Source organism: Coturnix japonica, chromosome 17, assembly GCF_054131305.1.
Source record: "Coturnix japonica strain WE chromosome 17, WE-NBRP24, whole genome shotgun sequence".
In the NCBI taxonomy this organism is placed as follows: domain Eukaryota; kingdom Metazoa; phylum Chordata; class Aves; order Galliformes; family Phasianidae; genus Coturnix; species Coturnix japonica.
This window is the reverse complement of record NC_140679.1, coordinates 218,750-241,724: the sequence shown is the minus strand read 5'-3', so window position 1 is coordinate 241,724 and position 22,975 is coordinate 218,750. Positions and strand designations below refer to the sequence as shown.

Below are 22,975 nucleotides of genomic sequence, written 5' to 3'. Positions count from 1 at the left end.
TCTGACCCATAGATCTGCCCCATAGATCTGCACGGCCCCATAGATCTCACTCTGCCCCATAGATTTGACCTGTAGATCTCAGTCTGCCCCACAGATCTCATCTGACCCATAGAGCTGCCCCATAGATCTCGGTTTGACCCCACCTGCCCCACATCTGCCCCATATCTGCCCCACATCCCAGCCCCACATCTGCCCCACATCCAGCCCCACATCTGCCCCACATCCACCCCACATCTGCTCCACACCCAGCCCCACATCTGCCCCACATCTGCCCCATATCTGCCCCACATCCCAGCCCCATATCTGCCCCACATCTGCCCCACATCCCATCCCATCTGCCCCACATCCCGGCCCCATATCTGCCCCACACCCAGCCCCATACCTGCCCCACATCCCATCCCATCTGCCCCACATCTGCCCCATATCTGCCCCATATCTGCCCCACACCCAGCCCCATATCCCAGCCCCATATCTGCCCCATATCTGCCCCATATCTGCCCCACATCTGTCCCACATCCCAGCCCCATATCTGCCCCACACCCAGCCCCACATCTGCCCCACATCCCAGCCCCATATCTGCCCCACATCTGCCCCACATCCCATCCCATCTGCCCCACATCCTGGCCCCATGTCTGCCCCACACCCAGCCCCACATCCCAGCCCCATATCTGCCCCATATCTGCCCCACATCTGCCCCACATCTGCCCCACATCCCGGCCCCATATCTGCCCCATATCTGCCCCACATCCCGGCCCCATATCTGCCCCATATCTGCCCCACACCCAGCCCCATACCTGCCCCACATCCCATCTGCCCCACACCCAGCCCCATACCTGCCCCACATCCCATCTGCCCCACATCCCAGCCCCATACCTGCCCCACATCTGCCCCACATCCCATCCCATCTGCCCCACATCCCGGCCCCATATCTGCCCCACACCCAGCCCCATACCTGCCCCACATCCCATCCCATCTGCCCCACATCCTGGCCCCATATCTGCCCCATATCTGCCCCACACCCAGCCCCATATCCCAGCCCCATATCTGCCCCATATCTGCCCCACCTCTGCCCCACATCTGCCCCACATCCCGGCCCCATATCTGCCCCATATCTGCCCCACATCCCAGCCCCATATCTGCCCCATACCTGCCCCACATCTGCCCCATATCTGCCCCACATCCCAGCCCCATATCTGCCCCACATCCAGCCCCACATCTGCCCCACATCCACCCCACATCTGCTCCACACCCAGCCCCATATCTGCCCCACATCTGCCCCATATCTGCCCCACATCCCAGCCCCATATCTGCCCCACATCTGCCCCACATCCCATCCCATCTGCCCCACATCCTGGCCCCATATCTGCCCCACACCCAGCCCCATACCTGCCCCACATCCCATCCCATCTGCCCCACATCCTGGCCCCATATCTGCCCCACACCCAGCCCCATATCCCAGCCCCATATCTGCCCCATATCTGCCCCACATCTGCCCCACATCCCAGCCCCATATCTGCCCCATATCTGCCCCACATCCCGGCCCCATATCTGCCCCACACCCAGCCCCATACCTGCCCCACATCCCATCTGCCCCACATCCTGGCCCCATATCTGCCCCACATCCAGCCCCATAACTGCCCCACATCCCAGCCCCACATCTGCCCCCCATGTTCCCCCCAGGCCCCCCAGCTGTACCCGTACCCCATAGGAACTTCGATGCCACAGGGAAAGTTCCGGACCCCGAAAGGTAAGTGTGGGGCTCCCACCCCATAGCGCTATGGGGTGCCCCACAGCAAGGCCTCCTGTGGGTCCCAGCCCACACTTAGGGGTCCCACCCCTCACTTATGGGTCCCACTTATGGGTCCAGCCCCCCACTTATGGGTCCCACTGTTCACTTATGGGTCACAGCCCCACTTATGGGTCCCAGCCCACACTTATGGGTCCCACCCCACACTTATGGGTCCCACTTATGGGTCTGACCCCACACTTAATGGGTCCCACCCCACACTTATGGGTCCCACTGTTCACTTATGGGTCACAGCCCCACTTATGGGTCCCACCCCACATCTATGGGTCCCACCCCTTATCTGTGGGTCCCACCCCTTATCTATGGGTCCCACCCCACACTTATGGGTCCCACTTATGGGTCCCAGCCCACACTTATGGGTCCCACCCCACACTTATGGGTCCCACTTATGGGTCTGACCCCACACTTAATGGGTCCCACCCCACACTTATGGGTCCCACTGTTCACTTATGGGTCCCACTTCCCAACTTATGGGTTTCACCCCTTATCTATGGGTCCCACCCCTTATCTATGGGTCCCACCCCATACTTATGGGTCCTACTTATGGGTCCAGCCCCACACTTATGCGTCCCACCCCCCACTTATGGGTCCCACTGTTCACTTATGGGTCCTACCCCACACTTATAGGTCTGGCCCCACACTTATGGGTCCCACTTATGGGTCCTGCCCCATAACTTATGGGGTCTGTGCCCCCCAGGTTCTGTGCCCCCCCGCTCGGAGCCCCCCCCCCTGCTCCCGGCCGCCCCCCCCGCGCCCCCTTTGGTCGCCCCCCCATATTCATCCTACGTCCCCTATGGGCCCCCATTGGTGCCCCCCGTGGGGCACTACAACCCACAGGTAACTACATATGGGGCTGGGATATGGGGGGATATGGGGGGATAATGGGGGGCTATGGGGCTGGGGGGGGGGATATGGGGGGATAATGGGGGGCTATGGGGCTGGGGGGGGGGATATGGGGGGTAATGGGGGGATATGGGGCTGGGGGGGGGATATGGGGGGTAATGGGGGGCTATGGGGGGCATTTGGGGTCAGGATATGGGGCTGGGGGGGGAATATGGGGGGTAATGGGGGGCTATGGGAGGATAATGGGGGGCTATGGGGGGGGATTTGGTGTTGGGATATGGGGCTGGGTGGGAATATGGGGGTCAATGGGGGGATAATGGGGGGCAATGGGGTTAATAGGGGGCAATGGGGGGATATGGGGGGGATTTGGGGTCAGGATATGGGGCTGGGGGGAATATGGGGGGCTATGGGGTGCTATGGGGTTAATAGGGGGCAATGGGGGGATATGGGGGGGATTTGGGGTCAGGATATGGGGCTGGGGGGGGTTATGGGGGTAATGGGGTGTTAATGGGGGGCTATGGGGGGATATGGGGTTAATAGGGGCCTATGGGAGGGATTTGGGGTTGGGATATGGGGCTGGGGGGGGATATGGGGGGTAATGGGGTGTTAATGGGGGGCTATGGGGCTGGGGGGGGAATATGGGGGGTAATGGGGGGATAATGGGGGGCTATGGGGTTAATAGGGGGCTATGGGGGGTAATGGGGGGATATGGGGCTGGGGGGGGGGATATGGGGGGTAATGGGGGGCTATGGGGCTGGGGGGGGGATATGGGGGGATAATGGGGGGCTATGGGGCTGGGGGGGGGGATATGGGGGGATAATGGGGGGCTGTGGGGCTGGGGGGGGGGATATGGGGGGTAATGGGGGGCTATGGGGCTGGGGGGGGGATATGGGGGGTAATGGGGGGCTATGGGGCTGGGGGGGGGGATATGGGGGGATAATGGGGGGCTATGGGGCTGGGGGGGGGATATGGGGGGTAATGGGGGGCTATGGGGCTGGGGGGGGGGATATGGGGGGATAATGGGGGGCTATGGGGCTGGGGGGGGGATATGGGGGGTAATGGGGGGCTATGGGGCTGGGGGGGGGGATATGGGGGGATAATGGGGGGCTATGGGGCTGGGGGGGGGATATGGGGGGTAATGGGGGGCTATGGGGCTGGGGGGGGGGATATGGGGGGTAATGGGGGGCTATGGGGCTGGGGGGGGGATATGGGGGGTAATGGGGGGCTATGGGGTAAATGGGGGGCTATGGGGTTAATAGGGGGCTATGGGGGGCATTTGGGGTCAGGATATGGGGCTGGGTGGGGGGATATGGGGGGTAATGGGGGGATAATGGGGGGCTATGGGGTGTTAATGGGGGCTATGGGGTGTTAATAGGGGGCTATGGGGTGTTAATGGGGGTCTATGGGGTTAATGGGGGGCTATGGGGTGTTAATGGGGGTCTATGGGGTTAATGGGGGGCTATGGGGTTAATGGGGGTCTATGGGGTGTTAATGGGGGTCTATGGGGTTAATGGGGGTCTATGGGGTGTTAATGGGGGTCTATGGGGTGTTAATGGGGGGCTATGGGGTGTTAATGGGGGGCTATGGGGTTAATGGGGGTCTATGGGGTGTTAATGGGGGGCTAAGGGGTGTTAATGGGGGTCTATGGGGTTAATGGGGGTCTATGGGGTGTTAATGGGGGGCTATGGGGTGTTAATGGGGGCTATGGGTTGTTAATGGGGGTCTATGGGGTGTTAATGGGGGTCTATGGGGTTAATGGGGGGCTATGGGGTGTTAATGGGGGGCTATGGGGTTAATGGGGGTCTATGGGGTTAATGGGGGGCTATGGGGTTAATGGGGGGCTATGGGGTGTTAATGGGGGGCTATGGGGTGTTAATGGGGGTCTATGGGGTGTTAATGGGGGCTATGGGGTGTTAATGGGGGTCTATGGGGTTAATGGGGGTCTATGGGGTGTTAATGGGGGTCTATGGGGTTAATGGGGGGCTATGTGGTGTTAATGGGGGTCTATGGGGTGTTAATGGGGTCTATGGGGTTAATGGGGGTCTATGGGCTGTTAATGGGGGTCTATGGGGTGTTAATGGGGGTCTATGGGGTTAATGGGGGTCTATGGGGTTAATGGGGGTCTATGGGGTGTTAATGGGGGTCTATGGGGTTAATGGGGGGCTATGGGGTTAATAGGGGGCTATGGGGTGTTAATGGGGGTCTATGGGGTGTTAATGGGGGTCTATGGGGTTAATAGGGGGCTATGGGGTGTTAATGGGGGGCTATGGGGTTAATGGGGGTCTATGGGGTGTTAATGGGGGTCTATGGGGTTAATGGGGGTCTATGGGGTGTTAATGGGGGTCTATGGGGTGTTAATGGGGGCTATGGGGTGTTAATGGGGGTCTATGGGGTTAATGGGGGTCTATGGGGTGTTAATGGGGGTCTATGGGGTTAATGGGGGGCTATGGGGGGGCAATGGTGGTATAATGGGGGGCTATGGGGTTAATTGGGGTCTATGGGGTGTTAATGGGGGTCTATGGGGTGTTAATGGGGGGCTATGGGGTGTTAATGGGGGTCTATGGGGTTAATGGGTGTCTATGGGGTGTTAATGGGGGTCTATGGGTTGTTAATGGGGGTCTATGGGGTTAATGGGGGTCTATGGGGTGTTAATGAGGGTCTATGGGGTTAATGAGGGGCTATGGGGTGTTAATGGGGGTATAATGGGGGGCTATGGGGTTAATAGGGGGCTATGGGGTGTTAATGGGGGTCTATGGGGTGTTAATGGGGGGCTATGGGGTGTTAATGGGGGGCTATGGGGTGTTAATGGGGGTCTATGGGGTTAATAGGGGGCAATGGGGGGATATGGGGGGCAATGGGGGGATATGGGGTTAATAGGGGGCAATGGGGGGGATATGGGGGGATATGGGGGTTCAATGGGGCTCAATAGGGGGGGCAGTGGGGTTGGGCTATGGGGTGTTAATGGGGGTCTATGGGGTCAGCCGTTGTTGGCCCCACTGCTGCAGAGCGATATGGGGGGCTATGGGGGTTAATGGGGGCTATGGGGTTGGGCTATGGGGCTGGGCTATGGGGTGTTAATGGGGGTCTATGGGGTTAATGGGGGTCTATGGGGTGTTAATGGGGGTCTATGGGGTTAATGGGGGGCAATGGGGGGGCAATGGGGGTATAATGGGGGGCTATGGGGTTAATGGGGGCCTATGGGGTGTTAATGGGGGTCTATGGGGTGTTAATGGGGGTCTATGGGGTTAATGGGGGTCTATGGGGTGTTAATGGGGGGCTATGGGGTGTTAATGGGGGGCTATGGGGTGTTAATGGGGGTCTATGGGGTGTTAATGGGGTCTATGGGGTTAATGGGGGATTATGGGGTGTTAATGGGGGTCTATGGGGTTAATGGGGGGCTATGGGGTGTTAATGGGGGTCTATGGGGTTAATGGGGGTCTATGGGGTGTTAATGGGGGGCTATGGGGTGTTAATGGGGTCTATGGGGTTAATGGGGGATTATGGGGTGTTAATGGGGGGCTATGGGGTGTTAATGGGGGGCTATGGGGTGTTAATGGGGGTCTATGGGGTTAATGGGGGTCTATGGGGTGTTAATGGGGGTCTATGGGGTTAATGGGGGGCTATGGGGTGTTAATGGGGGTCTATGGGGTTAATGGGGGTCTATGGGGTGTTAATGGGGGGCTATGGGGTGTTAATGGGGGTCTATGGGGTTAATGGGGGTCTATGGGGTGTTAATGGGGGGCTATGGGGTGTTAATGGGGGGCTATGGGGTGTTAATGGGGGTCTATGGGGTCAGCCGCTGTTGGCCCCACTGCTGCAGAGCGATATGGGGGTCTATGGGGTGTTAATGGGGGTCTATGGGGTGTTAATGGGGGTCTATGGGGTTAATAGGGGGCTATGGGGTGTTAATGGGGGTCTATGGGGTTAATAGGGGTCTATGGGGTGTTAATGGGGGGCTATGGGGTTAATGGGGGTCTATGGGGTTAATGGGGTTCTATGGGGTCAGCCGCTGTTGGCCCCATTGCTGCAGAGCGATATGGGGGGCTATGGGGTGTTAATGGGGGTCTATGGGGTGTTAATGGGGGTCTATGGTGTTAATGGGGGGCTATGGGGTGTTAATGGGGGTCTATGGGGTTAATGGGGGTCTATGGGGTGTTAATGGGGGTCTATGGGGTGTTAATGGGGGTCTATGGTGTTAATGGGGGGCTATGGGGTGTTAATGGGGGTCTATGGGGTTAATGGGGGTCTATGGGGTGTTAATGGGGGGCTATGGGGTGTTAATGGGGGTCTATGGGGTTAATGGGGGTCTATGGGGTGTTAATGGGGGTCTATGGGGTGTTAATGGGGGTCTATGGTGTTAATGGGGGGCTATGGGGTGTTAATGGGGGTCTATGGGGTTAATGGGGGTCTATGGGGTGTTAATGGGGGGCTATGGGGTGTTAATGGGGGTCTATGGGGTTAATGGGGGTCTATGGGGTGTTAATGGGGGGCTATGGGGTGTTAATGGGGGGCTATGGGGTGTTAATGGGGGTCTATGGGGTGTTAATAGGGGTCTATGGGGTGTTAATGGGGGGCTATGGGGGATAATGGGGGGATATGGGGTTAATAGGGGGCAATGGGGGGATATGGGGGGATATGGGGTTCAGTGGGGCTCAATAGGGGGGGCAGTGGGGTTGGGCTATGGGGCTGGGCTATGGGGGGTTAATGGGGGTCTATGGGGTTAATGGGGGTCTATGGGGTCAGCCGCTGTTGGCCCCATTGCTGCAGAGCGATATGGGGGGCTATGGGTCAGGATATGGGGCTGGGGGTGGAATATGGGGGGTAATGGGGGTCTATGGGGTTAATAGGGGGCTGTGGGGGGATATGGGGGGATATGGGGGGTAATGGGGGTATAATAGGGGGCAATGGGGTTAATGGGGTGGATATGGGGTCAGGCTGTGGTTGTGGGGCTATGGGGCGCTGACTGGGGGGTTTGGGGGTCAGCCGTTGTTGGCCCCACTGCTGCAGAGCTATATGGGGGGCTATGGGGTTAATAGGGGGCTATGGGGTTAATAGGGGGTCTGTGGGGGTCTATGGGGTTAATGGGGGGCAATAGGGGATAATGGGGTTCTATGGGGTTAATAGGGGGCTATGGGGCGCTGACTGGGGGTCTATGGGGTCAGCCGCTGTTGGCCCCATTGCTGCAGAGCGCTGCTGCTGCTGCTGCCGCCGCTGCCCCACATCGACTGGTGCCATCGGGGGGACCCGCCCCCATCGCAGACGGACCCACAGCCGCCATCTACGGTGAGTGGGGGCCTTATATCGCGATATGGGGCCTATATGTCGTGATATGGGCCCTATATATCGTGATATGGGCCCTATATATCATGATATGGGCCTTTATATCGCGATATGGGTGGTTTATATCACGATATGGTGCCTTATGTTGTGATATGGAGCGATATAGAGGCCTATCGCGACATAATGGCTGCCGTATCGCGATATAGAGGCCTATCGCGGCCCTATCGCGACCCTATCGAGACGTAATGGCTGCCATATCGCGATATAGAGGCCTATCGCGACATAATGGCTGCCGTATCGCGATATAGAGCCCTATCGCGACATAATGGCTGCCGTATCGCGATATAGAGGCCTATCGCGACCCTATCGCGACATAATGGCTGCCATATCGCGATATAGAGGCCTATCGTGACATAATGGCCGCCATATCGCGATATAGAGGCCTATCGCGACATAATGGCTGCCATATCGCGATATAGAGCCCTATCGCGACATAATGGCTGCCATATCGCGATATAGAGGCGGCCCTATCGCGACATAATGGCTGCCATATCGCGATATAGAGGCCTATCGCGGCCCTATCGCGACATAATGGCTGCCGTATCGCGATATAGAGCCGTATCGCGGCCCTATCGCGACATAATGGCTGCCGTATTGCGATATAGAGCCCTATCGCGACATAATGGCTGCCGTATCGCGATATAGAGGCCTATCGCGACATAATGGCTGCCATATCGCGATATAGAGGCCTATCACGACATAATGGCTGCCATATCGCGATATAGAGGCCTATCGCGGCCCTATCGCGACATAATGGCTGCCGTATCGCGATATAGAGGCCTATCGCGACATAATGGCCGCCATATCGCGATATAGAGGCCTATCGCGGCCCTATCGCGACATAATGGCTGCCATATCACGATATAGAGCCCTATCGCGACATAATGGCTGCCGTATCGCGATATAGAGGCCTATCGCGACATAATGGCTGCCATATCGCGATATAGAGGCCTATCGCGACATAATGGCTGCCATATCGCGATATAGAGGCCTATCGCGACATAATGGCTGCCGTATCGCGATATAGAGGCCTATCGCGACATAATGGCTGCCATATCGCGATATAGAGGCCTATCGCGACATAATGGCTGCCATATCGCGATATAGAGGCCTATCGCGACATAATGGCTGCCGTATCGCGATATAGAGGCCTATCGCGACATAATGGCTGCCGTATCGCGATATAGAGGCCTATCGCGACATAATGGCTGCCATATCGCGATATAGAGGCCTATCGCGACATAATGGCTGCCATATCGCGATATAGAGGCCTATCGCGACATAATGGCTGCCGTATCGCGATATAGAGCCCTATCGCGACATAATGGCTGCCATATCGCGATATAGAGCCCTATCGCGACATAATGGCTGCCATATCGCGATATAGAGGCCTATCGCGACATAATGGCTGCCATATTGCGATATAGAGCCCTATCGCGACATAATGGCTGCCATATCGCGATATAGGGGCCTATCGCGACATAATGGCTGCCATATCGCGATATAGAGGCCTATCGCGACATAATGGCTGCCATATCGCGATATAGAGGCCTATCGCGACATAATGGCTGCCATATCGCGATATAGAGGCCTATCGCGACATAATGGCTGCCGTATCGCGATATAGAGGCCTATCGCGACATAATGGCTGCCATATCGCGATATAGAGGCCTATCGCGACATAATGGCTGCCATATCGCGATATAGAGGCCTATCGCGGCCCTATCGCGACATAATGGCTGCCGTATCGCGATATAGAGGCCTATCGCGACATAATGGCTGCCATATCGCGATATAGAGGCCTATCGTGACATAATGGCTGCCGTATCGCGATATAGAGGCCTATCGCGACATTATGGCTGCCGTATCGCGATATAGAGGCCTATCGCGGCCCTATCGCGACATAATGGCTGCCGTATCGCGATATAGAGGCCTATCGCGGCCCTATCGCGACATAATGGCTGCCGTATCGCGATATAGAGGCCTATCGCGACATAATGGCTGCCATATCGCGATATAGAGGCCTATCGCGACATAATGGCTGCCGTATCGCGATATAGAGGCCTATCGCGACATAATGGCTGCCGTATCGCGATATAGAGGCCTATCGCGACATAATGGCTGCCATATCGCGATATAGAGCCCTATCGCGGCCCTATCGCAACATAATGGCGGCCATATCGCGATATAGAGCCCTATCACGGCCCTATCGCGGCCATATCGCGATATAGAGCCCTATCGCGGCCCTATCGCGACATAATGGCGGCCATATCGCGATATAGAGCCCTATCGCGGCCCTATCGCGGCCATATCGCGGCCATATCGCGATATAGAGCCCTATCGCGGCCCTATCGCGGCCATATCGCGACATAGAGGCCTATCGCGGCCCTATCGCGGCCATATCGCGATATAGAGCCCTATCGCGGCCCTATCGCGGCCCTATCGTGGCCGTATCGCGATATAGAGCCCTATCTTGGCCCTATAGTGACCCCTATCGCGATATCCCAGCCCCATTGCAGCCGTTCCCACCCCACGCCGCCGCCGCCCCATTGGCCGCCCCCACCCCGTCCAGCGGCAGCCAGGCTCCGCCCCACGGCGCCCCAAGCCCCGCCCAGGTAATGGCGACAGCCAATCAGAATCGGAATCAAAGGGGGGGTGGCGGGGCCAATGGGGTTGAGAGGTGGAGGGGAAGGGGGCGGGGTTAAGGGAGACCCCATTGACCCCAATAGAACCCCATAGAGACCCCATAGATCCCAGTAGACCCCATTGACCCCCATAGAGACCCCATAGACTCCATTGAGCCCCATAGAACCCCCATAGATCCCAATAGACCCCATTGACCCCCATTGTGCCCCCATAGACCCCATAGAGATCCCATAGACCCCTATAGACCCCATAGAACCCCCATAGATCCCAATAGACCCCATTGACCCCCATAGAGACCCCATAGACCCCATTGAGCCCCATAGAACCCCCATAGATCCCAATAGACCCCATTGACCCCCATTGTGCCCCCATAGACCCCATAGAGGTCCCATAGACCCCAATAGACCCCCCATAGATCCCAATAGATCCCCATAGACCCCATTGACCCCAATAGACCCCATAGACCCCCCATAGATCCCAATAGACCCCATTAACCCCCATTGTGCCCCCATAGACCCCATAGAGATCCCATAGACCCCAATAGACCCCATAGAACCCCCATAGAGCCCCATAGACCCCATAAGACTCCATAGAGACCCCATAGACCCCATTGAGCCCCATAGAACCCCCATAGATCCCAATAGACCCCATTGACTCCCATTGTGCCCCCATAGACCCCATAGAGATCCCATAGACCCCAATAGACCCCCCATAGATCCCAATAGATCCCCATAGACCCCATTGACCCCAATAGACCCCATAGAGCCCCCATAGATCCCAATAGACCCCATTAACCCCCATCGTGCCCCCATAGACCCCATAGAGATCCCATAGACCCCTATAGACCCCATAGAACCCCCATAGATCCCAATAGACCCCATTGACCCCCATAGAGACCCCATAGACCCCATTGAGCCCCATAGAACCCCCATAGATCCCAATAGACCCCATTGACCCCCATTGTGCCCCCATAGACCCCATAGAGATCCCATAGACCCCTATAGACCCCATAGAACCCCCATAGATCCCAATAGACCCCATTGACCCCCATAGAGACCCCATAGACCCCATTGAGCCCCATAGAACCCCCATAGATCCCAATAGACCCCATTGAGCCCCATAGAGACCCCATAGACCCCATTGAGCCCCATAGAGACCCCATAGACCCCATTGAGCCCCATTGTGCCCCCATAGACCCCATAGAGATCCCATAGACCCCAATAGACCCCCCATAGATCCCAATAAGATCCCCATAGACCCCATTGACCCCAATAGACTTCATAGAGCCCCCATAGATCCCAATAGACCCCATTAACCCCCATTGTGCCCCCATAGACCCCATAGAGATCCCATAGACCCCTATAGACCCCATAGAAACCCCATAGATCCCAGTAGACCCCATTGACCCCCATAGAGACCCCATAGACCCCATTGAGCCCCATAGAACCCCCATAGATCCCAATAGACCCCATTGACTCCCATTGTGCCCCCATAGACCCCATAGAGATCCCATAGACCCCAATAGACCCCCCATAGATCCCAATAGATCCCCATAGACCCCATTGACCCCAATAGACCCCATAGAGCCCCCATAGATCCCAATAGACCCCATTAACCCCCATCGTGCCCCCATAGACCCCATAGAGATCCCATAGACCCCTATAGACCCCATAGAACCCCCATAGAGCCCCATAGACCCCATAAGACCCCATAGAGATCCCATAGAACCCAATAGACCCCCCATAGATCCCAATAGACCCCATTGACCCCCATTGTGCCCCCATAGACCCCATAGAGATCCCATAGATCCCAATAGACCCCATTAACCCCCATTGTGCCCCCATAGACCCCATAGAGATCCCATAGACCCCTATAGACCCCATAGAACCCCCATAGAGCCCCATAGACCCCATAAGACCCCATAGAGATCCCATAGAACCCAATAGACCCCCCATAGATCCCAATAGACCCCATTGACCCCCATAGAGACCCCATAGACCCCATTGAGCCCCATAGAGCCCCCATAGATCCCAATAGACCCCATTAACCCCCATCGTGCCCCCATAGACCCCATAGAGATCCCATAGACCCCAATAGACCCCATAGAACCCCCATAGAGCCCCATAGACCCCATAAGACCCCATAGAGATCCCATAGAACCCAATAGACCCCCCATAGATCCCAATAGACCCCATTGACCCCCATTGTGCCCCCATAGACCCCATAGAGATCCCATAGATCCCAATAGACCCCATTAACCCCCATTGTGCCCCCATAGACCCCATAGAGATCCCATAGACCCCAATAGACCCCCCATAGATCCCAATAGATCCCCATAGACCCCATTGACCCCAATAGACCCCATAGAGCCCCCATAGATCCCAATAGACCCCATTAACCCCCATTGTGCCCCCATAGACCCCACAGAGATCCCATAGACCCCTATAGACCCCATAGAACCCCCATAGAGCCCCATAGACCCCATAAGACCCCATAGAGATCCCATAGAACCCAATAGACCCCCCATAGATCCCAATAGACCCCATTGACCCCCATTGTGCCCCCATAGACCCCATAGAGCCCCCATAGATCCCAATAGACCCCATTAACCCCCATTGTGCCCCCATAGACCCCACAGAGATCCCATAGACCCCTATAGACCCCATAGAACCCCCATAGAGCCCCATAGACCCCATAAGATCCCATAGAGATCCCATAGAACCCAATAGACCCCCCATAGATCCCAATAGACCCCATTGACCCCCATTGTGCCCCCATAGACCCCATAGAGATCCCATAGATCCCAATAGACCCCATAGAACCCCCATAGAGCCCCATAGACCCCATAAGACCCCATAGAGATCCCATAGAACCCAATAGACCCCCCATAGATCCCAATAGACCCCATTGACCCCCATTGTGCCCCCATAGACCCCATAGAGATCCCATAGACCCCTATAGACCCCATAGAACCCCCATAGAGCCCCATAGACCCCATAAGACCCCATAGAGATCCCATAGATCCCAATAGACCCCATTAACCCCCATTGTGCCCCCATAGACCCCCATTGTGCCCCCATAGACCCCAATAGACCCCCCATAGATCCCAATAGATCCCCATAGACCCCATTGACCCCAATAGACCCCATAGAGCCCCCATAGATCCCAATAGACCCCATTAACCCCCATTGTGCCCCCATAGACCCCATAGAGATCCCATAGATCCCAATAGACCCCATTAACCCCCATTGTGCCCCCATAGACCCCATAGAGATCCCATAGACCCCAATAGACCCCATAGAACCCCCATAGAGCCCCATAGACCCCATAAGACCCCATAGAGATCCCATAGAACCCAATAGACCCCCCATAGATCCCAATAGACCCCATTGACCCCCATTGTGCCCCCATAGACCCCATAGAGATCCCATAGATCCCAATAGACCCCATTAACCCCCATTGTGCCCCCATAGACCCCATAGAGATCCCATAGACCCCTATAGACCCCATAGAACCCCCATAGAGCCCCATAGACCCCATAAGACCCCATAGAGATCCCATAGAACCCAATAGACCCCCCATAGATCCCAATAGACCCCATTGACCCCCATTGTGCCCCCATAGACCCCATAGAGATCCCATAGATCCCAATAGACCCCATTAACCCCCATTGTGCCCCCATAGACCCCACAGAGATCCCATAGACCCCAAAAGACCCCATAGAACCCCCATAGATCTCAGTAGACCCCATAAATCCCCCCATAGTCCCCAGTGACCCAAATAGACCCCATAGACCCCATAAATCCCCCCATAGACCCCCCCATAGACCCCTTAGAGATCCCTTAGACCCCATTGATCCCCCCATAGACCCCATAGAGACCTCGTAGACCCCATAGACCCCAATAGACCCCCATAAATCCCCCCATAGACACCATAGACCCCCATAGACCCCAATAGACCCCCATAAATCCCCCCATAGACCCCACAGACCCCCATAGACCCCATAGATCCCCCAATAGACCCCATAGAGCCCCCCATAGACCCCATAAATCCCCCCATAGATCCCCCCCTATAGACCCCATAAAGACCCCGTAGACCCCATAGAGACCCCATAGACCCAATACACCCCATAGATGCCCCCATAAACCCCATAGATCCCCCCATAAATCCCCCCATAGACCCCATAAAGCCCCCCATAGACCCCATAGAAACCCCTTAGACACCATAGACCCCATAGACCCCCATAGACCCCAATAGACCCACATAAATCCCCCCATAGACCCCATAGACCCCCATAGACCTCATTGATACCACCGTAGACCCCATAGATCCCCCCATAGATACCCCCATAGACCCCATAAAACCCCCATAGACCCCATAGACCCCATAGATCCCCCAAAAGACCCCATAGATCCCCCCATAGACCCCATAGAGCCCCCCATAGACCCCATAGATCCCCCCATAGACCCCATAAAGCCCCCATAGACCCCATAGAGACCCTATAGACCCCAATAGACCCCATAAATCCCCCCATAGACCCCATAGACCCCCATAGACCCCAATAGACCCCCATAAATCCCCCCATAGACCCCCATAGCTCCATTGATACTCCCGTAGACCCCATAAATCCCCCCATAGACCCCATAAAGCCCCCATAGACCCCATAGACCCCATAGATCCCCCCAGAGACCCCATAAATAACCTCACAGACCCCATAGACACCCCTATAGAGCCCATAGACCCCCATAGCCCCATTGATACCCCCGTAGACCCCATAGACCCCATAGATCCTCCCATAGACCCCATAGATCCCCCCATAGACCCCATAAACCCCCCATAGACCCCATAGAGACCCCATAGACCCCATAGATCCCCCCATAGACCCCCTAAAACCCCCATAGACCCCATAGAGACCCCATAGACCCCATAGATCCCCCCATAGACCCCCTAAAGCCCCCATAGGCCCCATAGAGACCCCATAGATCCCCCCATAGACCCCATAAAGCCCCCATAGACCCCATAGATCCCCCCATAGACCCCATAAAACCCCCATAGACCCCATAGAGACCCCATAGACCCCATAGATCCCCCCATAGACCCTCTAAAGCCCCCATAGACCCCATCGAGACCCCATAGATCCCCCCATAGACCCCATAAAGCCCCCATAGACCCCATAAAACCCCCATAGACCCCATAGAGACCCCATAGACCCCATAGATCCCCCCATAGACCCCCTAAAACCCCCATAGACCCCATAGAGACCCCATAGACCCCATAGAGACCCCATAGACCCCATAGATCCCCCCATAGACCCCCTAAAACCCCCATAGACCCCATAGAGACCCCAGAGACCCCATAGATCCCCCCATAGACCCCCTAAAGCCCCCATAGACCCCATAGATCCCCCAAAAGACCCCATAGATCCTCCCATAGACCCCATAGAGACCCCATAGACCCCATAGATCCCCCCATAGACCCTCTAAAGCCCCCATAGACCCCATAGATCCCCCAAAAGACCCCATAGATCCTCCCATAGACCCCATAGAGACCCCATAGACCCCATAGATCCCCCCATAGACCCCCTAAAGCCCCCATAGACCCCATAGATCCCCCAAAAGACCCCATAGATCCCCCCATAGACCCCATAGACCCCATAGAGCCCCCCATAGACCCCATAGATCCCCCCATAGACCCCATAGACCCCATAGAGCCCCCCATAGACCCCATAGATCCCCCCACAGACCCCATAGATCCCCCCATAGACCCCATAAAGCCCCCATAGACCCCATAGAGACCCAATAGACCCCATAAATCCCCCCATAGACCCCATAGACCCCATAGACCCCCATAGACCCCAATAGACCCCCATAGCCCCATTGATACTCCCGTAGACCCCATAAATCCCCCCATAGACCCCATAAAGCCCCCATAGACCCCATGGACCCCATAGATCCCCCCAGAGACCCCATAAATAACCTCACAGACCCCATAGACACCCCTATAGGCCCCATAGACCCCCATAGCCCCATTGATACCCCCGTAGACCCCATAGACCCCATAGATCCCCCCATAGACCCCATAGATCCCCCCATAGACCCCATAAAACCCCCATAGACCCCATAGAGACCCCATAGACCCCATAGATCCCCCCATAGACCCCCTAAAACCCCCATAGACCCCATAGAGACCCCATAGATCCCCCCATAGACCTCCTAAAGCCCCCATAGGCCCCATAGAGACCCCATAGATCCCCCCATAGACCCCATAAAGCCCCCATAGACTCCATAGATCCCCCCATAGACCCCATAAAGCCCCCCATAGACCCCATAGAGACCCCATAGACCCCATAGATCCCCCCATAGACCCCATAAAGCCCCCATAGACTCCATAGATCCCCCCATAGACCCCATAGAGACCCCATAGACCCCATAGATCCCCCCATAGACCCCATGGAGACCCCATAGACCCCATAAACCCCCCCATAGACCCCATAGAGACCCCATAGACCCCATAGATCCCCCCGTAGACCCCATAGAGACCCCATAGACCCCATAGATCTCCCCATCGACCCCATAAAGCCCCCATAGACCCCATAGAGACCCCATAGATCCCCCCATAGACCCCATAAAGCCCCCCATAGACCCCATAGAACCCCCCATAGACCCCATAGATCCCCCCATAGACCCCATGGAGACCCCATAGACCCCATAAACCCCCCCATAGACCCCATAGATCCCCCCATAGACCCCCTAAAGCCCCCATAGGCCCCATAGAGACCCCATAGATCCCCCCATAGACCCCATAAAGCCCCCCATAGACCCCATGGAGACCCCATAGACCCCTTAAAGCCTCTGTAGACCCCATAGAGACCCCATAGACCCCATAGATCCCCCCATAGACCCCCATAGATCCCCCCATAGACCCCATAGAGACCCCATAGACCCCATAGATCCCCCCATAGACCCCATGGATCTCCCCATCGACCCCATAAAGCCCCCATAGACCCCATAGAGACCCCATAGATCCCCCCATAGACCCCATAAAGCCCCCCATAGACCCCATAGAACCCCCCATAGACCCCATAGATCTCCCCATAGACCCCATGGAGACCCCATAGACCCCATAAACCCCCCCATAGACCCCATAGACCCCATAGAGCCCCCCATAGACCCCATTGATACCACCGTAGACCCCATAGATCCCCCCATAGACCCCATAGATTCCCCCATAGATCCCCCCCATAGACCCCATAGAGACCCCTTAGACACCATAGACCCCATAGATCCCCCCATGGACCCCATAGACCCCCCCATAGACCCCATAGACCTCATAGATCCCCCCATAGATCACCCATAGACCATAATTCCAATGGCTTTATATGGCAGGGGGCGGGGCTTATGGGCTTGGGGGCGGGGCTTATGGGCGTTGTGGGCGGGGCTTGCATTAGCTCCGCCCCCTCCATGATCCCCTATAGCCCCCCACAGGTTTCCACGTGGCCACGCCCCCAGGGGGCGGGGCTCAGTCTCCTCCCTCCTCATTGGCTAATCCCAGCGGAGCCCCGCCCCCTCAGGCTCCGCCCACCGCCATATATGGACTGCAGCAGCCCCTCCCCCACGGCTACGTGGGGCAGGTAATGGGGGGCTATGGGGGATCTATGGGGTCTATGGGGGGGTTTATGGGGTCTATGGGGGCTTTATGGGGTATATGGGGGATCTATGGGGTCTATGGGGGGGTTTATGGGGTCTATGGGGTCTCCATGGGGTCTATGGGGGGGTCTATGGGGTCTATGGGGGCTTTATGGGGTCTATGGGGGGATCAATGGGGTCTATGGGGGAATCTATGGGGTCTATGGGGGCTTTATGGGGTCTATGGGGGGATCAATGGGGTCTATGGGGGAATCTATGGGGTCTATGGGGGCTTTATGGGGTCTATGGGGGAATCTATGGGGTCTATGGGGGCTTTATGGGATCTATGGGGGAATCTATGGGGTCTATGGGGGCTTTATGGGATCTATGGGGTCTATGGGGGGGTTTATGGGGTCTATGGGGGCTTTATGGGGTCCTATGGGGGGATCTATGGGGTCTATGGGGGCTTTATGGGGTCTATGGGGGGATCTATGGGGTCTATGGGGGGGTCTATGGGGTCTATGGGGGGGTTTATGGGGTCTATGGGGGCTTTATGGGGTCTATGGGGGGATCAATGGGGTCTATGGGGGAATCTATGGGGTCTATGGGGGCTTTATGGGGTCTATGGGGGAATCTATGGGGTCTATGGGGGCTTTATGGGGTCTATGGGGGAATCTATGGGGTCTATGGGGGCTTTATGGGGTCTATGGGGGAATCTATGGGGTCTATGGGGGAATCTATAGGGTCTATGGGGGGGTTTATGGGGTGTATGGGGTCTCCATGGGGTCTATGGGGGGATCAATGGGGTCTATGGGGGCTTTATGGGGTCTATGGGGGCTTTATGGGGTCTATGGGGGGATCTATGGGGTCTATGGGGGGTTTATGGGGTCTATGGGGGCTTTATGGGGTCTATGGGGGGATCAATGGGGTCTATGGGGGGGTTTATGGGGTCTATGGGGGCTTTATGGGGTCTATGGGGGCTTTATGGGGTCTATGGGGGGATCAATGGGGTCTATGGGGGGGTTTATGGGGTCTATGGGGGGCTTTATGGGGTCTATGGGGGGATCTATGGGGTCTATGGGGGGGTTTATGGGGTCTATGGGGTCTATGGGGTCTATGGGGGGGATCAATGGGGTCTATGGGGGAATCTATGAGGTCTATGGGGGCTTTATGGGGTCTATGGGGGAATCTATGGGGTCTATGGGGGCTTTATGGGATCTATGGGGTCTATGGGGGGCTTTGTGGGGTCTGTGGGGGCTTTATGGGGTCTATGGGGGGCTATAGGGTCCTATGGGGGGGCTATGGGGTGATTATAGGTTCCAATGGGGGGGCTATAGGGTCCTATGGGGGGTCCTATGGGGTCCTATGGGGGATCTATGGGGTGGTTATAGGGTCCAATGGGGGCTATAGGGTCCTATGGAGGGTCTATGGGGTGATTATAGGGTCCAATGGGGGGCTATAGGGTCCTATGGGGGGGCTATGGGGTCCTATGGGGGGTCTATGGGGTCCTATGGGGGGTCTATGGGGTGGTTATAGGGTCCCATGGGGGGCTATAGGGTCCTATGGGGGGTCTATAGGGTCCCATGGGGGGGCTATGGGGTGGTTATAGGGTCCAATGGGGGGCTATAGGGACCTATGGGGGGGTCTATGGGGTCCTATGGGGGGGCTATAGGGTCCTATGGGGGGTCTATGGGGTCCTATGGGGGCTATGGGGTGGTTATAGAGTCCAGTGGGGGGCTATAGGGTCCTATGGGGGGTCTAGGGGTCCTATGGGGGGGCTATGGGGTGGTTATAGGGTCCAATGGGGGTCTATGGGGTCCTATGGAGGGTCTATGGGGTGATTATAGGGTCCAATGGGGGGCTATAGGGTCCTATGGGGAGTCTAGGGGTCCTATGGGGGGGCTATGGGGTGGTTATAGGGTTCAATGGGGGGCTATAGGGTCCTATGGGGGGTCTATGGGGTCCTATGGGGGGGCTATGGGGTGATTATAGGGTCCAAAGGGGGGCTATAGGGACCTATGGGGGGTCTAGGGGTCCTATGGGGGGGCTATGGGGTGGTTATAGGGTCCAATGGGGGGCTATAGGACCCAATGGGGGGTCTGTGGGGTCCTATGGGGTGGCTATGGGGTAGTTATAGGGTCCAAAGGGGGGCTATGGGGACCTATGGGGGGTCTATGGGGTCCTATGGTGGGCTATGGGGTGGTTATAGGGTCCAATGGGGGGCTATGGGGACCTATGGGGGGTCTAGGGGTCCTATGGGGGGGCTATAGGGTGGTTATAGGGTCCAATGGGGGGCTATAGGGTCCTATGGGGGGTCTATAGGGTCCTATGGGGGGGCTATGGGGTGATTATAGGTTCCAATGGGGCGGCTATAGGGTCCTATGGGGGGTCCTATGGGGTCCTATGGGTGGGCTATGGGGTGGTTATAGGGTCCAATGGGGGCTATAGGGTCCTATGGAGGGTCTATGGGGTGATTATAGGTTCCAATGGGGGGGCTATAGGGTCCTATGGGGGGTCCTATGGGGTCCTATGGGTGGGCTATGGGGTGGTTATAGGGTCCAATGGGGGCTATAGGGTCCTATGGAGGGTCTATGGGGTGATTATAGGTTCCAATGGGGGGGCTATAGGGTCCTATGGGGGGTCCTATGGGGTCCTATGGGTGGGCTATGGGGTGGTTATAGGGTCCCATGGGGGGCTATAGGGTCCTATGGGGGGTCTATAGGGTCCCATGGGGGGGCTATGGGGTGGTTATAGGGTCCAATGGGTGGCTATAGGGTCCTATAGGGGGTCTATGGGGTCTTATGGGGGCTATGGGGTGGTTATAGAGTCCAGTGGGGGGCTATAGGGTCCTATGGGGGGTCTAGGGGTCCTATGGGGGGGCTATGGGGTGGTTATAGGGTCCAATGGGGGGCTATAGGGTCCTATGGGGGGGCTGTGGGGTCCTATGGGGGGTCTATGGGGTGGTTATAGGGTTCAATGGGGGGCTATAGGGTCCTATGGGGGGTCTATGGGGTCCTATGGGGGGGCTATGGGGTGGTTATAGTGTCCAATGGGGGGCTATAGGGTCCTATGGGGAGTCTATGGGGTCCTATGGGGGGGCTATGGGGTGGTTATAGGGTCCTATGGGGGGCTATAGGGTCCTATGGGGGGGCTATGGGGTGATTATAGGTTCCAATGGGGGGCTATAGGGTCCTATGGGGGGGCTATGGGGTCCTATGGGGGGTCTATGGGGTGGTTATAGGGTCCAATGGGGGCTATAGGGTCCTATGGAGGGTCTATGGGGTGATTATAGGGTCCAATGGGGGGCTATAGGGTCCTATGGGGGGGCTATGGCGTCCTATGGGGGGTCTATGGGGTGGTTATAGGGTCCCATGGGGGGCTATAGGGTCCTATGGGGGGTCTATAGGGTCCCATGGGGGGGCTATGGGGTGGTTATAGGGTCCAATGGGTGGCTATAGGGTCCTATGGGGGGTCTATGGGGTCCTATGGGGGCTATGGGGTGGTTATAGAGTCCAGTGGGGGGCTATAGGGTCCTATGGGGGGTCTATGGGGTCCTATGGGGGGGCTATGGGGTGATTATAGGGTCCAATGGGGGGCTATAGGGCCCAATGGGGGGTCTGTGGGGTCCTATGGGGTGGCTATGGGGTAGTTATAGGGTCCAAAGGGGGTTATGGGGACCTATGGGGGGTCTATGGGGTCCTATGGTGGGCTATGGGGTGGTTATAGTGTCCAATGGGGGGCTATAGGGTCCTATGGGGAGTCTATGGGGTCCTATGGGGGGGCTATGGGGTGATTATAGGGTCCAATGGGGGGCTATAGGGACCTATGGGGGGGTCTATGGGGTCCTATGGGGTGGCTATGGGGTAGTTATAGGGTCCAAAGGGGGGCTATGGGGACCTATGGGGGGTCTATGGGGTCCTATGGTGGGCTATGGGGTGGTTATAGGGTCCAATGGGGGGCTATGGGGACCTATGGGGGGTCTATGGGGTCCTATGGTGGGCTATGGGGTGGTTATAGTGTCCAATGGGGGGCTATAGGGTCCTATGGGGAGTCTATGGGGTCCTATGGGGGGGCTATGGGGTGGTTATAGGGTCCAATTGGGGGCTATAGGGTCCTATGGGGGGGTCTATGGGGTCCTATGGTGGGCTATGGGGTGGTTATAGTGTCCAATGGGGGGCTATAGGGTCCTATGGGGAGTCTATGGGGTCCTATGGGGGGGCTATGGGGTGATTATAGGGTCCAATGGGGGGCTATAGGGACCTATGGGGGGGTCTATGGGGTCCTATGGGGGGGCTATAGGGTCCTATGGGGGGCTATGGGGTCCTATGGGGGGGCTATGGGGGGTTATAGGGTCCAATGGGGACTATAGGGTCCTATGGGGGGTCTATGGGGTCCTATGGGGGGGCTATGGGGTCCTATGGGGGGTCTATGGGGTGGTTATAGGGTCCCATGGGGGGCTATAGGGTCCTATGGGGGGTCTATAGGGTCCCATGGGGGGGCTATGGGGTGGTTATAGGGTCCAATGGGGGGGCTATAGGGTCCTATGGGGGGTCTATGGGGTCCTATGGGGGGGCTATGGGGTGATTATAGGGTCCAATGGGGGGCTATAGGGTCCAATGGGGGGGCTATGGGGTTGTTATAGGGTCCAATGGGGGGCTATGGGGTGGTTATAGGGTCCAATGGGGGGCTATGGGGGGCTTATTGGGTCAGTTCA

At 56.8% G+C, this 22,975-nt stretch overlaps 1 protein-coding gene and 1 pseudogene across 14 annotated transcripts in view; both read left to right on the top strand.

Annotated features, from left to right (window-relative positions):
* The window catches only part of LOC107307721 (ataxin-2-like protein), a 100,186-nt gene that overhangs the window by 70,418 nt on the left and 6,793 nt on the right, over window positions 1-22,975 (top strand). For 8 of the 14 annotated variants that reach the window (XM_085518200.1, XM_085518206.1, XM_085518205.1 and 5 more), the window contains 5 exons: window positions 1,681-1,747; window positions 2,505-2,644; window positions 7,813-7,933; window positions 10,499-10,605; window positions 18,111-18,266. In XM_085518200.1, coding sequence (XP_085374326.1) covers window positions 1,681-1,747; window positions 2,505-2,644; window positions 7,813-7,933; window positions 10,499-10,605; window positions 18,111-18,266 — 591 coding nt within the window. The remainder of the gene's footprint in view (window positions 1-1,680; window positions 1,748-2,504; window positions 2,645-7,812; window positions 7,934-10,498; window positions 10,606-18,110; window positions 18,267-22,975) is intronic. The other 6 variants (XR_014935218.1, XM_085518202.1, XR_014935220.1 and 3 more) reach the window with 6 other exon arrangements.
* LOC146757967 (uncharacterized) lies at window positions 1,778-2,464 on the top strand (annotated as a pseudogene).